Source organism: Xiphophorus maculatus, chromosome 20 (genome assembly GCF_002775205.1).
Source record: "Xiphophorus maculatus strain JP 163 A chromosome 20, X_maculatus-5.0-male, whole genome shotgun sequence".
In the NCBI taxonomy this organism is placed as follows: domain Eukaryota; kingdom Metazoa; phylum Chordata; class Actinopteri; order Cyprinodontiformes; family Poeciliidae; genus Xiphophorus; species Xiphophorus maculatus.
In genome coordinates this window covers 15,166,699-15,182,897 of record NC_036462.1, presented here as the reverse complement: position 1 = coordinate 15,182,897, position 16,199 = coordinate 15,166,699, and the positions used below count along the sequence as shown (strand labels likewise).

Sequence of the window (16,199 nt, the reverse complement as noted above, 5' to 3'; positions counted from 1 at the left end):
AGGCAGACTGCCAAGGATGTGCCACTAGAGGAACACAAAGAACACGAACAAGGATATTTAATTATCTAATACAGTCAAGAGCTTCGTTTCACCAAACCTTCATTTCACTCTTACATTGTCCCCAGAATAGTTTACATATACCTCAGAAAGTAGGCTCAGTTCAGATATAAATGACCAGTTAATAATAAAAACTGAAAAAACTGGCCACTGAAACTGGAAAAGGCATACGGGTGTCATGATTCCAGCCCTTCAGCTCTGCCTTGGCTGTGCTGATTGCTTATTGCCCTCACCTGCACTGAGCTGGTTCCTACTTAAACAGCTGCTCGTCACCAGCTCAGTGCGAGATCGTCTGTTGCCCCTGTCACAGCTTTCAAGCCTTTGTTATCTCATGTTTCCAAGAGTTGTCTGGTTTTTGATCCTGCCTGTTTTTCCACCGCAGATTTTTGCCTGATCCTTCTGCTGTAGAGAGTCATGTTGCTGAACCCTGACTGTTTCTGACCCTGCCTCCTGCCTTCTGGATTTTGGATTTTCACTGCCTGAGAACCTCCCGTGCATGACCCTGGACCGTTTTACGACTTTGTCTCCGGTTGGTGGATTTTGTCCTCGTCGTCTGTTTGCCCCCTCAGACCTCCCCTTGTCCATTCCCCCTACCCTCCCCCGGCTGGACTCCTGACCCCTGTGGATTCCTCGTCTCTGACCCACCAGTCTTACCACACCCTTCAACACCTTTTACTTTTTGTAATAAAACCTTTTGCTTACCATCCTCTTGTTGTGGCTGCGTTTTGGGTTCTGGCTGAATCTGCTTTTAACATTACAACGGGGGGTTAAAGGTCGATCTATCCGGCTGTAAAGATTCACCTTCTCCAGTCTGAATGAGTAATAAATCCCTGCAGCTCCTATTTTGAAACCATTTTGTGTCTCGACCCAATAAAAAGAAACAGAAGTGAATCATCTGAATACAAACAACTACCAAACTGCAAAAAGTGTATTTTCTAATTGGTAATTTTGTAGATCAATACCTCTGTTTGCAAATCTGTAAAGTTTGTGTTGTGTGCTCTAATTGGTGCATAAAAAAACATTAAAATTTGGGGATTTAACTGTACAGATTCAATTCAAATCACAATAAAAGCATGTAAAACACAATACACTGTAAAAACATAAATTTTTACCAAGTATTTTTGGTCCAGTTTCTACTGTAAGTATCTTGGTACATTAGCACAATTAAATTTTTGTTGTGGCATCACTTTTGGTTGTGTTCTGTGTTTGTCTTTATATCAACTTTAATATGTTTCTTTGTTCTTTTTTGTTTGTTCTCTTTGCTTGGTTAATTGGTTGTTTTTGCTAGTCTGTAATGTTTATTCTGTATGCACTAATTGGTGAATAAAAATTGTAATTTAAATAATACATTTGGGCTTACCTGTACCAATTCAATTCAAAGCACAATAAAAGTTGAAGTATTTTTGGTCCAGTTCCTAGTATAAATGTCTTAGTACACTTGAAATAATTCAAAACATGCAAGTAAATTTTCAGCAAGAAATAGGAGCTTGTTTTAAGTCAGTAATTCCATAAAATTTATGAAAAATTACTAGTTCACTGACAGATTTCTTTACTTATAACTAGTATTCTTTTCCTTAATACTAAGGAACCACTGACCTAAAACAAGCTCCAGGTTTCTTGTTGCTGTTTGTCTTAAATGCAAAATGTACTTACATTTTGGTAAAGTTTTGGTTTAATTACTGCTCTGAGTGTGTTGATCTTTTATGGCCTTTCTAGAGTCTGTATACTCCAGCTAACAATTAATCAATTGCTAAACTAGCAATTAATCTGATCAGTTGTTTCAGCCCTAATTCCATGTTGAACTTGGAGCTTTCCTGACTTTGTGATGTATAAACTTATTTAAATGAATAAATCAATTTACTGTTTGGTTTAAGTAAGGTAGAGATATCAGAATGGAAAGAGATCAAAACAAATTGTTGAGCGTTCTCCCATCCAGATTCTCTTCCATGTGTCTGTTACAGAAAGAAGAGTGAGATAAATGGGTGGCTGCAGCAGTGAATCTGTTTGGTACATAGCTGCTGTAACCTCCCACGGAGTCTGGAGCTAACATGAAAAAACAGAATAGATAGAGGATCAAAATCTGCAGACCGACCAGCCAGCAACACATTTACCCTTTTGTTTAGAATCTTGTTAGCTCATAAAATCAAAATGCTGCATTTCACCAGTTTTACTGTCATTATCAATATAATGTGAAAATGTTTGCTACGTCAACAGACACCTTAGAAATGACACAAAGCCACACCGAGTGAATAAATCAACAAAGAAGTAAGATCCATGTAAACCATGGAGGAACAACGTGGCACTGTGACTTGTTTCTGTTTGGAATCTGCAGCAGAGACTAAACATCTGTCAGCCTCAGAAAAACACAGTTTATGAAACCAAAATGATTTGATCCACCACCTCAGGCACTGCAGAAAATGGGCTTATACTGTACTTAAAGCATGACTGTTTAAGTGATCGGTGCAGCTGTGATGTTGCAGTCTGACATTTTGAAAGCCTGACCCAGAGGTAAAACCGAAGTAAAACACAGAACCTAATTCATATTCAGCATGGAAAAGCGCGCAATGAGAACGGAGTCAAAACCGAACCAAATCATCCAGATATTGGTGAAAAATGTGATGCTAAAAGTGACAGAACCTTCTGTACCGATCTTCTCCTGCAGTGAAATATATCAAACTCGAAAGGTTTTGGGTTCATCCACCTCAGGAAGAGTCCCAAGGAAACCACTCATGATGTCAAAGCAGCAACGAGAATTCACCAGAGATGGAGCAACTTCTCAAGGGAACGGCAAAGACGAAAACATGCTGCATCTCAGGAGCTTAGCATCAAAATGAGCAATGACTGTCTGCTGGAGAACTGTCAAATAATCACGTAACACAACATGTACTTATTGTTCTTTTACTTAAACTTCTCTAAGACTCTACTGGAATGCACCTGTATCTGATTTCTAATTAAATGTTACTTCAAACATTTGACAAAGTGTTGTAAATTATTTTTTATAGCTATAAGTTATATCTTTCTCCTTTTAGAAATTCTTGAATGTCTGATATCATCTACTAAAGTCATAAATTCACAATAAACATCTGTAAGAGGATAAAAGATCATCTACATGGACGTGTGAGTCAGCAGGTTCACAGTATCTAGATCTTAGGCGAAACACATAAGGCTGAAATATGGGTTTGTATTTGCATAAATCAACATAAGATAAAAATGTAGAACAATAAAATTTCTTTACCATAAAGAGGCCAATAATCACAAATTAAAAATAAAGAACTACAGGCCTGTACAGGGCAAACAAGGATGCCATGATGGTAACAAGAAAAAGTAGAAACACATGAAAAAAAACCCGAAACAGATAAATATGTTCTTATTCCTTCACATTTACAAACTAACTTTTCTTTTGAGTTGAATATTTTGCTCCTTATAATTCATAACCAGGCAGAGATTTTCCTTTATTTTACAGGTTTATTCTTCAACTGACCACATAATTTATACACTTAATTACTTGCTTCAGTTTCAACATCCAGCTGGCTGTCTCTAATTTATTTTACACCATATCTCTGTGTTATAGTACCATATTTAGTTCTCTTATCCTTTGGTAATAAATAGTTTTGCGCATGTGAGACGTCTGCAGAGCTACAAAGCTCAAAGTCCAACCCCAACAAACATTTTCTCATAAAACTACTGAACTTTCACAGCATCAAATGTTCTAGATCATATTACAATGGAACCAAGATGGTACTCATGTGGTTACCATGGTAACACATAGAGCTGATCCATTCTTCCTAGACCTGCAACTAACAATTCTATTAGTAATTAATTTTTCTACCTATTATTCTGACCATTAATCAATCGGATTTAAAAGAAATTGGCAAATTCTGCTGATTATTCATTAAAACACTTAAGCTTGTTTTATATAATATGAAAAACAAATATAAATGCAAATATACAAATAATTTGATTCCTTTTTAAATAACAGATTACACATTATTGCTTAAAATGCAACAACACCCGATCGTTTGTAGCAAAGGATGCATCTGCAGCTAAAAATTACTTCTAACATCAAGATGTGAAAATCTCAGCCTTCAGATTTAACATCCTTATAATGCAGGGTTAATTTGTTTATATTAAATGCAAAATGTTTGTATTTCTTGTACAATTTTGGCTTAATTACTGCTATTAGTGTGTTGTACCTTCAGCAAATTGCCTTTTTTAGAGTCTGTACTCTCCAGCTAATGATTAATCGATTACAAAATTAGTTGATGATCATCTCAATAATCGATTAATCCGATTAATCGTTTCAGTCCTACTGTGTATATGTCTGTCTGTCTTGATATGTACATATTTTGATAGTAAACATTAAAATGTGCAAATGACAAACATGATTTAAAGAAACAAAGCCCTATTTTGAACTACTGTTGTTTTGGTCATTTGAAATTTATTCAAGATGACAGATTATAACAATATTTCTCCATCTAACAGTTGATATTGATCTTCATAAAAAACACAGTAAACTAAAATAATTTTAAATTATTTGCTGTCAATGCAAGTGTAAAAAATCACAACCCACACATGGTTGGTATTATTGACTGAAAAAGTCAGTCAGATAAAAAAAACAATGAGAAGTGCTAAGGTACAAAACAAAAAGACTGTTTTCATAACGACTGATGGGTTTTGATTATGTTTACAAAACATCCAGCAGAGAATAATACTAACAATAAAACCTCTTCAGATGAAAAATGTCAAAAAAGTACTCAAAATATTTATACTTCAGCAAAAGTACTCAATTTAAATGTCAGAATTGTAAAATCTCTTATTTAAACTGTGTAGAAATATCAGGCAGACGTTCTGTTGGCACAGAAGATTGATTAATAAAACTAAGTCATGTATCCGATAAAATAACTAACTTATTGAATGTAAGTTTCCCGTTGAGGAGGAGCAACAACACGTTCCTAATGGATGAGTCCAGCGGGAGAAAATGTAATCTCCACCTCTTCACACAATAGAGGCGGACGTAATTTATGAGGTTAGTCACAAATCCTGACTCACATGGAGTTTCTCAACTGAATAATTTTTCATATTCCTGTTACGTAATGTACAGATAAGCACCTCAAGCAGATAAACCCAACACACACACACACACACACACACACACACACACACACACACACACACACACACACACACACACACACACACACACACAGCAACAACCCGTTTCTTCAGCCAGATTTGCCTTCCTTTCAAACATAAACTCACCGGCCTTCCCCTCCTCCTTGTCGGACCTCATGTCCTCCCCGGCTCCGGCTCTGTTTGACTCCACTGTCAGCTGTGGTGTCAGCTCTCATATCAGGTGAAAAAACAGAAAGAAAGAAAGGAAACACGCAGACATGTAGGCACAGAGCGGAGCTCTCACCATTCAAACCTCACACACTGCTCTGCTGCAGCCGGCCGCTCCCAGCTCAGCTCCATCAGGCTCCACCCAAACAGGTAACCAGGAAGTCGTCACCTCGCTGACTCTCTTTTATGGGTTTTTTTGGTCTCTTAGTGGCTCTTCTGTTTTCCCTGGACACACCCAGAAGTAGCCAGGACGACACGCGCCCACGCCCGCCTGAGGTTTCCATCTGTCCCCCATGAATAAAGACGGGACCCAAATCTCACCTGAGGGCTCAGGTAGATAATCAGGCGTGGAGCTCTTACTCTACCTGACGGCTGACCCACAAAGAGGAAATCGCTGCCAAGAAAAATAAAATCCACTCCAAACCCATTCACCTCTCTGAATCTGATGTTTACATCAACAAATCCCTGATTTTTATTGGGAACTCTGGCCAGAAGTTACAGGAAGTCAAACTCTGGATGTTTTTAAAATGTAACTTTTGTACAGCGTTGAGACAAAATGTTTTTACTTAAATGTTTCATATAATTGCATAAATAGAGATAACATTACTACATGAAAAAAAATAGTTTTATATAATCACTCCCTCTACATCACAGGTGTCCAACTCAAGGCCCGAGGGCCACATCTGGTCCACCATAAGTATTTAAAGTGGACCAGAAGATCTTAGTGTTAAACTGAACATTAAGACAACAGTTGTATGTTTAAATGTTATTTTATCAGTCAAATAAAATCAGTTTTCAAATCACAACATCAATGTGAAAACATGTAAAAAATGTTTTTTTAAATTACTAAATGAAAGCAGAGAATTTTTTACAGTTTGATAGGAAGTTTTCTCAGTACATTGTGACCTGAATGCCTGAATAGAAAATGAGTTGCTGCTGCAGGACCTGAACAACCTGCTGTAATCCTGCTTTCCTCTGGCTAGAAAATCCTAAAATTTATGCATTAGGACAATAATGGAGCTGAATGGAGGTTTAGAAGTGTTCTAGTCAAAGTCTGGACACAAATTAGTTTGATTTGCTGTAGAATGAACAAGCCATTTGTGTATATCTTAAAAATAAAATCTACAATTTTCTCCATAGGGGATTCAATTTCCGATTTTAATTCATTTCTTTTTTCTTTTGAAAAAGTGTCTTTTATTTCAAACATTCTGTGAATTGAGTATTAGGATCAAACTACAACATTTGTTTTGTTTAATTACAAGAATATTATCATAATATTAGCAGCATAAAGACATAATTTTACTACAAGAAAGTCTTGAAATCACAAGAAAAAAAAACGTTTAAATGAGAAAACAGCTTGAATAATTAAGTTGTAATTGTTTGTATTGGAGTTTTCATAAAATTATTACTTCAATCTCCAAATATTAAAACTTTATTCTCGCACTAAACAGCTATGTTCATGTAATATTATGACTTTCTTTTCCAAAAAATTATAAAAACAACTCAAAGTCCAAATAAATAGAAACTGTAAAAAACGCTCGTCAAGCAAGATGGCCGCCTTAGACGTATGGAAACCCAGTGATGGAAAAAAAAATCCAGATATTCCAAAACTTCATTCTTCAAAAAAACAAACATGTTATTAAATGATAAAATTGATTTATCACTCAGTCTTTAATTAAATTGAAACCATTCCGTAAAACTCAGTTCACCGTTTCTTATAGAGGTAGTTTGGTTCGAATAGCCTTTTTCCTCTTGTTACATGAAATCATCATTTGAAACTGCATTGCGTATTTATTCAGACTATCTATGGCTGATTTCAAATACAGTCCTGTGATATGATCTTGTTACCAGTGTGACAAAAACACAAAAACTAAAGACGTCCTTATGCGAGTAAACACGTCTTCACAGCTCTGTACGGATAAAGATGTATATGCAGTTCCTGCTTTAGAGCAAATCGCCTCAGCTCTGTCTGCACACACAGAGATGTGTTTATTAATACGGGCTTTCTGTGTTATCTTAAACCCTGCGGGCGTTTGATTGCTTTGCCGCTTGTTGCTGACTGAGGTCAGTCCGTGTCGTGTCAGAGGAGCGCCGGGATGTGAGCGGACAGAGTAAATAAGCTTATTCCTCTGCCGTTTCACCTCTTTCTGCCGCGGGCAGGGAAAGGCAGGTGGTTTTAAGCAAAATTAATTCAGCCTGCAGGGTCCAGCTGGATAAGAACTCATAACAGAGTTTCGGGTTTATAAGCACTTGAGCGACGCAGCTGGAATACTAACGGGGTAGAATGGTGTGCATCGAGTAGTTTTGGGTAAATCCTTTATATTTGTGGACTTGTCAGGTGTTTGCAGCAGTAGTATCACTTCTGCTGCTACATGTCAGTGGTTGAGATTTAGCTTTTTAGCTTCACTCCAAGATCAGATGTGATCTAACCAAATAGTTGTCACATGAGGCAATGCATCTGCCAATCACTCTGACTGCTCCAGGATCACTGCCAGACAAAGTGTTGCAACAGAAACTCTCCTGCTGATGCGTTACTTCATGTTCGTCTACACTGAACTTATCATATTCAGTGCAAAATATTTACAATTTAATGACTTGAATGAAGTCCAACTTTTTTCACCCGATCAGAACAAATGTTTATTGTTTTGTTGTTGTACATAAGTGACAAAACATTCACTATGATCTCTCACGGTTCATCGAGGAAAACGATTCATGAATACCATCTGGAACAAGAAAATTAATAAAGAACTTCTCTAACATTGTAATGTCTTTCTCATGTTTGGTTTAGACCGAATATACATCAACTTTTAGTCTCTGTGAAAAATGAACAATGAGTCAACTTCTACTTTGACAAGTCTCTCTGCTTTTATTTAAGTCAATTATAATTTAGTTGTGTAAAACTGCCACAATGAATAAAGTTCATGTTTTCTTCATAAGCTTTAACTCAGTTCAATTTAAAAATGTATTTTGGGATAAAAAATAGAGAAAAAGTAAAAGTAAAAAGGTTTTAAAGTAAAACACAACACTTAAAACAACAACATAAATATAATCGAGCTCCAGGAATGTCGATTTAGTTAGTTACTAAATCAGTGGGAGGAAGAGTACACTTATTACCTCATCTCTTCTCTATCAAACCAACAGTTTTTATTCTACAAGGCAACATAAAGCCTCTGGCTAAACTGTGTTAAATGTGGACATTGCTACAGTTCCTGCTCAAATTATTCCTTATGACTCCACAAATAAAAACACAACATTTTTCAACAATGCACATATAAACCGTTTTATATGGCAAAATTTAGATTATAATTTATTCCTCCTAAAAAAAAGATGGTCTGAAGTTGGGGTTGAAAAAGTATCATGATATAAGCGTTTCATATCAGTCAATATTGACAGTTATTATTCGTTAGTTTTCGTTTTAAATATCTGAAATACTGCCACAGTTTTCACTCTGTCGATTTTTATTTTTAAGCAGTTGTAAGGCACAGAGGAAAAACTTTAAGCTGCTGCTGCACCAGTTACTCGATAGGTTGTTGCTAGGTAACCGAAGAGCGAGAGAGTTGCTAGTTAACCAAAGAGTGACGGAGTTAGTTGATTCCACCAATGCTGCTTAGCTAGCAGTGAGAGATTGGACGGCTAAAGCCTTTCCTCTGCCTCCATTTCCCAGAATGCTGTGCGGTTCTGGATCACACAGCATTCTGAAATCTTAGACATATGTGTCTGAAAGAATATTCAATCACAATATTTATCATTATTGATTTATTGTCCCACCCTACTTTGGATATTTTGGAGTATTTGTATAATTTTATTTAAGAGTGATATACCTATTAAAACGTTTTGGCTCCACTTCTTGCAATCTAAAATCAATGTCACTTTTTAAATTCTTACCAATAAAACTGATCATTGTTTTTTTTAATCATCTCATTATGTTGTATGATTAAAGAAAACTTCACAACCCTTGCAAATAAAATATGAAATACAGAACACAACACATAAAACTAACACAAATTATCTATACAAAATGTTTTGCTCTCTGTTTCTAAGAACAGTGTAATGACACTGTTTGGACGCAATATTTCACATAATGAGGCATTTTGACCAATGTTGCTGTTTGAATGTTTAACGTCAAGCTGCAGCTGACCTCTAAGCTACGCTGAATCCTTTCCACAGTCCTGCTTTTATCCTGACACCTCCTCAGGTTGAAATTTTCTACTCCTCAGTGTCCTTACGTTTCTGCTCAGCTCCCTGTGTCTCTGTGTCATTCATTTGCTTTGCTCATATTTAAAGCCTGAAAAAAACGATCATCTTCTGCGCTGCTCCTTCCCCTCCTGTTCTGCGCTCCTTTCTATCATCGGCACACGGCTGACCTGCAGCTCTGTATTAACACTGCTGCAGCGTGTTGATAGAGGGCGGCATTAAAATACAAGCAGGGTTAGAGACGGGGAATCGGGTGACAAAGGAGGGAGAATTAGTTTTTAGGGTCACATCTATCACTGCTTTGCAAAAACACAAAATATTACCAAGTATTTTTTGTCTAGTTTTGGAATAAGACAGAACTAACTCACAAGTAACTTTTCAGCAAGACACAGGAGCTTGTTTTAAGTAAATAATTCCTTAATATTGATGAAAAAAGTACTCGTCCCATTGGCAGATTATTTCACTCATTTTCCAGTGTTAAAAGTTAAATAATCTGCCCATGAAACTAGAACATTTTTATAAAAATTGAGGAATTATTGACTTAAAACTAGCTCCTACATCTTGCTGAAAGTTACTAATAAGTTAGGTTTGTCTTACTTGCTGTGTACTCAGATATTTGCACTAGAAACCAGACCATAAATACTTGGTAATATTTTGTATTTTTGCAGTATGGAACTAAGAAGATGTTTGTCTTTCTGTCCTGTGGCACAAAAATGAGTTCAGTTCGGAATAAAGACCTCAAAAAGTTGCATAAGGGTTCAGTTTAGTTGAAAATTGAAGTAAAAATCTGTGCAGGAACATTAGGTTCTAAAAGTTTGAGGTTCGCTGTGTGACTTGTGATATCACAAAATGAGGTTAAAGTAAATTTTAGAGTTTCTTTTAGTGGATAAATCTGGTTTGCAAGAAGTACTTGTCTCTTAAAATATGATGGACAACGAAGCCACTTCTCGTTCCACTTGTCATTAAACAAATATTTATATCGTATTAAGATAACCTGAGTAAACACAAAACTCAGATGTCAAATAATGACGTCATTTAAAGCTTTCCAAGCCAAGCTCGCTCTGTGTGAGGCCAGTAAGCCTCACACATCCATCCATGTAATAACATCCATCCAGTGTTTGTCATGAATGGTAAGGAGTGTTTTGTATTGCTGTGGACACATTAATTAATTTTTCATCGCTTTAATTCATTTAAACTGGGAGGTTTTCAATCATTAACAGTGTATTGGAGACTTTTCCAGAGTATCTCAGTAGGATTTGATCCCAGAGTTTGACTAGGCCATTCTAGGTTTTGATTATTTTATATTTTCAGCTATTCAGAGATTGACTTTCAGGGGTGTTTTGGTTTATTTTATGATGACGTTAGTGTTTCTCTAGTTTTAAGGAGATGCAAACTTTTCAAAAAGTTCCTCTTAGTCTCATCAGTCCCCAAATTGTTTTCACAAAAGTCATGGGGATCATAAAGACGAAAATAATAAAAGTGATTAATCACAGTTTTTTCATGACTTAATGAGTCATGTAAGATTCAGGCTATTTTTGCCCCTATAAATAAAATCATCAAAATGGCTTTAGTATTAACTTGGCTTATCTTTGTCTGTTTTCTATAGGGAACATCATTTTAAGCTCTTCAATTAACAATGAGAGTTTTTGTGTTGAGAAGAAGAAATGGACACACAGCTAAAGATTACATAACAAACAGAAGTAGTGATTTGTGATCAATACTTTTGTGAAGTGGTTGCATATTGGTGGGACGATTACTGCAGCAGATGAAATGAAAAGAGGCCATCATCATCTTGAGCTGCACTCCTCATAAAACACGGCATTTCTCATGGTAATTGTGGAAGATAAGCGATCTTGTTGCAACGCTATGACGGCCCATTACGATAAAACTCGAGAATGATGCATTTCAGCGAACTCCACGGCGATCTGCAAAGCAAAACTCCCGTCTGTGGACGTCTGGTGATCAATATGACACTGCGAAATAGGTGACAGAGCAGATTAGGCGCTGGGCACAGATAAATCCGGGCCTGCGGTGAATGCTAAGGGCCCTCATGGCCAGACACCAAGTGTTGTTATCTGATTGTTCTCGCCTGCGAAGGCCTTTCGCTCCGGAGTTCACCCCCCGAGCCGAGCTGACAGCTCGGCGTCCTTTTAACTGCCAGGATAAATCACCGTGCTCACTTCCTGCTGTCACCACGGCAACGCCTTGTAATTTGAAGCAACAATGTACCTTTGCCTAGCGAGCAGTCTGCAGTGCCAAAGTCCATCAGGCTGGATATCTCTGTCGGGTAGCACATGTCCGTCACCACCGTCTTCTGCCTGTGATGCACCGACGGATCTGTAGAGACATAAATGTAAGTTTTAGAAAAATTTTTTTTAATTTTATCTGGACGTCTTCTTTACATAAAAATCTGATGATATTTACACAGGAGTAGTCCTCTTGTGCGTGAATATGAGCCATTTATTTCTACCTTCTAATAATTTAATTTAATATTTGCTGCTTTATGGTGGGATTATTATAAAGCAAACAACTTAGAGGATTTTATTAATCAAGAATTTGATAAACAAAAAATAACAAATAGCTTCGCAGCAAGAGCTCATTTTAAGTGAATAACCCCTTTATATTGATTTTAAACATTTCTATTTCCACTGGAAGATTATTTCAGTTAAAATAAGACATTTTCCTCATGTAATCAGTGAAATAATCTACCAGTCAAACTGGAATTTATTCATCAATATTAAGGAAATTATGACTTAAATCCATCTCCTATATCCTGCTGAAAAGTTACTTGTGATTTGGTTTTGTCTTATTTCAACTGTACTAAATATTTGCATAAAAACTACACCAATAAATATTAAGTAATATTTCGTGTTTTTGCTGCTATTTTTCACAGATTAATATATTTTTTATGAATAATGTCACAGATTTGAAGTTGTCCAAAAGACAGAAACTGATTGACCTTTAAGTGTATAATTACTGTTTTCTTTCCTGGTGTTTAATATTCTGCAGAGCAGATAAAGCTGAGCTCACATTTTGTCTCACTCGTTCTTTCCACCAAATTCTGCAGGTAAAACTCTTTCACTTGACTAAAGTTTTCTGTATAATAAACACATACAGTATGTCACTAAAATCCATGAAATTTTACATAAAGTTTTTTCACAGTGGTTGCTCTTTCCATTATCGCTGCATTAAGCCCTCAGCTGCTCTCTGCATAACATTTCCCACCGTCCGTTCACGCTCCAGCGTGTCCGTTTCACAGCTGTATGGTAATTATTGGCGTTACTGACCGTTCCTCCCCTCTCGCCCCGCAGCATCACTCCTGACCTGTCAATAACTGTTTAGACGGGGCCAGGCTGACCTTTCCTTTGGTCCTTAATATGGAGATTGGGCGGCAGGCCGGCTCGCACTCGGCTGCTCTGAGACTACTTCACTTCAATAATGAGCGTGGAGGGTAAGCAGAGCATAGCGAGACAAACACAAAGGGAGGAACAGCTCACCTCTTACAATTGCAGCATTTAATAGAATATATAATTTCACATATTTGTTAAAATTGTCACCGTGTTGAGACAGTTTAATATGAGACAGATAACGATCGATGTCCTCCTTCCTGAGAGATTATTAATGTCTGAAGAAACGCATCACTTCCGACCAAAAACAACCAATCAGAGCCAGGAGGCGGGGCTAGGCGCTAGGCGCTAACGGTGGAGAAACGACTTACTGTTACAAGACGACCGTTTATCCGCCGTCATGCTAACTAGCCACAGCATTCACAACATGCTATGTGTCGTCGTTATGCTATGCTGGCTGCAGCGCAGCAGAGAAAAATACAGCTGTGGGTAGTAACTAGGTACATTTACTCACTTACATTTACTTAGTAAATTTTTGGAAAAAATGTACTTGGGAGTATTTTTATCACGCTGCACCTTTTACTTTTACTTGAGTAACTTCACTGAATGAAGAAAAAACATGTTTTGACCAAAACTTCACCAGACGCAGGTACACACCTGTAGTTTCTGTTCAATTTTAATACGTCTTATAATTAAACTAATTGATTTGAGGTTTTGTCTGACTTTGTTATTTATTAATTAATTATGTTACTTATATTAATTATTTTCATTTTGATGCTTAAAATTACCAAAATTTCCACTTAACTTTATATTGATTAAGTAATTTTTTAATGTAAAATGTAGACTCTTCACCAAATATTTACTCTTACTTGAGTAATTTCTTGGACGGCTACTTTACTTAAGTAAAAATATGTTGTAGTTGTGCTACTCTTACTTGAGTAAATTTTTTAGATACATTTTTTATGCGTCTCATAACATACAAAACCCACCTCTAGAGAAAGAGAGGGAGAATGAGCAGCGCCACACCAGATTGTGATTGACAACGCTAAGACCCGCCTTCTGGCTCTGATTGGTTGTTTCTAGTTGACACGGGAGGGCAGCTCAATTTTTTCACAGATTATGTGTCTCATACAAAATGTAAAAAGGCATTTTAAAATAAAAGTTACAGACTCCAGCTTTAAAGTTTCATGTCTTAGTGAGGTTAAAAACAAATATTCCAGTAAATCAATTCATACTTGCAGTCATTAAATATTTTCAAACTAAGATGCGTGTCTTCTCCAATTTGTCAAAATGTGCAAAGTTTAATTTTTCCTGATATGAATGTTTTTGTGGGAGGATTTTCTGACCTCAGAGGAGCCCATGATTAGCTGCAGTTCATTGTGTTTCACACAGAAACACCCTGACAGTGTGTCTGCTGCAGTAAGTGGGCTGCAGAGAAGAAACCAATGAATCAAATCAAATGACTTCTGCCTGGTTGGACCTGAAAAGTGAGAATTTCAGGGTTATAATGAGGCCAAACAGTGCTGAATGCAGAGTACTGTAAGTTTTACTTTCTTTTTCCAATTGCTCTCCACAATGTCCCTTTTAGAAGACATTTAGCTTTCCATCATGAGGCCAACAGTTGGCATATGTGGTTATGAAATGACAATTAAGGGAAAGTCACTGATTGCAGAGATTTTTTTTTCCAGACAGTCTTTGTGAAAAAACAAAACAAAAACACTTTCGGCTGTATTGAGTAAAACTCTTTTGACTCCTCTGAAGCTGAAAGTTAACGCTCGCGCTCTCTTTGCATGACATGCCAGATGAGTAGATGCATGAGGCTTGAAGCTATTTTGCAATCAAATGGGAATATCTCAAAGTCAAGCTGTGGATTAAATAAGTTCATAAGAAGCCATGCTGTGATTTCTTTTGTTAAACTTTTATCACAGAAAAAGATTAATGCATTTCTGGTCACTGCACATCAAAAATGAATGTTTGTTAACTTTTTATTGAACAAAAAAGTTTCCTACTTGTGTACTGGGCATTAAATGATGAAGATGTAACCCAAATATATCAGAGCTGCAATTATAAATCCGTGCTTTTTATCACTGCGTTTTACCAGTTTGAACAGCAGGCAAAGGAGAATTTCTGAGTCATAGAAGCAGCAAATACTTGAGACACAAATGCACACTATTTCATCATCCGATGAACTTTGAAGTGGGTTTTGTTTTGGGTTTGTAGAAAGAAAATTGTTCACAGACTCTGCCCTGATCCATTTCCTGTTTAGCAACACACCAAACCCCCTCAACCTGATCATGACCTGGCTGGCATTTTTTCCATGAAAGGGTATTTAATTTCCCTTTGGGATAAATGAAGTATTTTTGAACTCAGTTAAATTTCCAAGCAGCTCTTCCATGTCCAAAGTTGTTGTTGAGAATCAGGAAAAAGGAGGCAGCAGGGAGACAAAGCAGACAGGAAGGGCAACTCTCTTGATCTTCTACTTTCCTGACCTTTGACCTCCAGTTAGGGATCATGTCCAAAAGATTAAGGAGGAGCATCGTCACCTGTAGGGAGCTTGACGTAGCGGCACTGATTTGATATTAAAAAGAAGTAAACAGTTATTCAGGTGTCGAATTGGCGGATGGACAAAGTGACAAAAGGTCAGACATGAACAATCGCCCACCATGACGACACCGAGTTTTAAAATCTGTGATCAGTCTGCAACAAGCTGTCCACTGCAAAAACAAAATCTTACCAAGAAGTATTAGTTTCTAGTCCAAATATCTTAGTACACTTGAAATAAGACAAAACTAATTTACAAGTGACTTTCCAGCAAGATATAGGATCTTGTTTTTAAGTGAATAAATCCTTAATATAGATGAAAAACAACTAGTGTTTCTGGCAGATTATTTAAATTAAAACAATAATAAGTGAAATAATCTGCCAAAAAAATGCACTTAAGGAACTATTTACTGAAGCAACCTCCTATATCTTGCAGTTACCTTGGTAAAGACGTACTTAGAAGTTAATTTAGTCTTATTAAGTGTATTAAAATACTTACACTAGAAACTAGACTAAAAATACATGGTACAATTTTGTGTTTTTTTTTTGTTGATAGATTAGTATCTATTAGCTCTATAAAATGTAGACTTAAGTGATCTGCGCACTGACATTTGCACAAAGCAGAATGAGTCTAATACTTCTGCTGGGGTTGAACTTGAAAATGTGCAGAAATAATAACTTAGTGACTATGCATCAAAAATGTGCATTTCTCAACTTCTC

At 36.7% G+C, this 16,199-nt stretch overlaps 1 protein-coding gene across 4 annotated transcripts in view; it reads right to left on the bottom strand.

The window, feature by feature from the left end:
* The window catches only part of LOC102224305 (kazrin-like), a 172,955-nt gene that overhangs the window by 37,062 nt on the left and 119,694 nt on the right, over positions 1-16,199 (bottom strand). For 3 of the 4 annotated variants that reach the window (XM_023324764.1, XM_023324768.1, XM_023324765.1), the window contains one exon: positions 11,821-11,928. In XM_023324764.1, the coding sequence (XP_023180532.1) occupies positions 11,821-11,928 (108 nt within the window). Of the gene's footprint in view, positions 1-5,316; positions 5,784-11,820; positions 11,929-16,199 lie in introns of those variants that run through there. The other variant, XM_023324767.1, reaches the window with a different exon arrangement.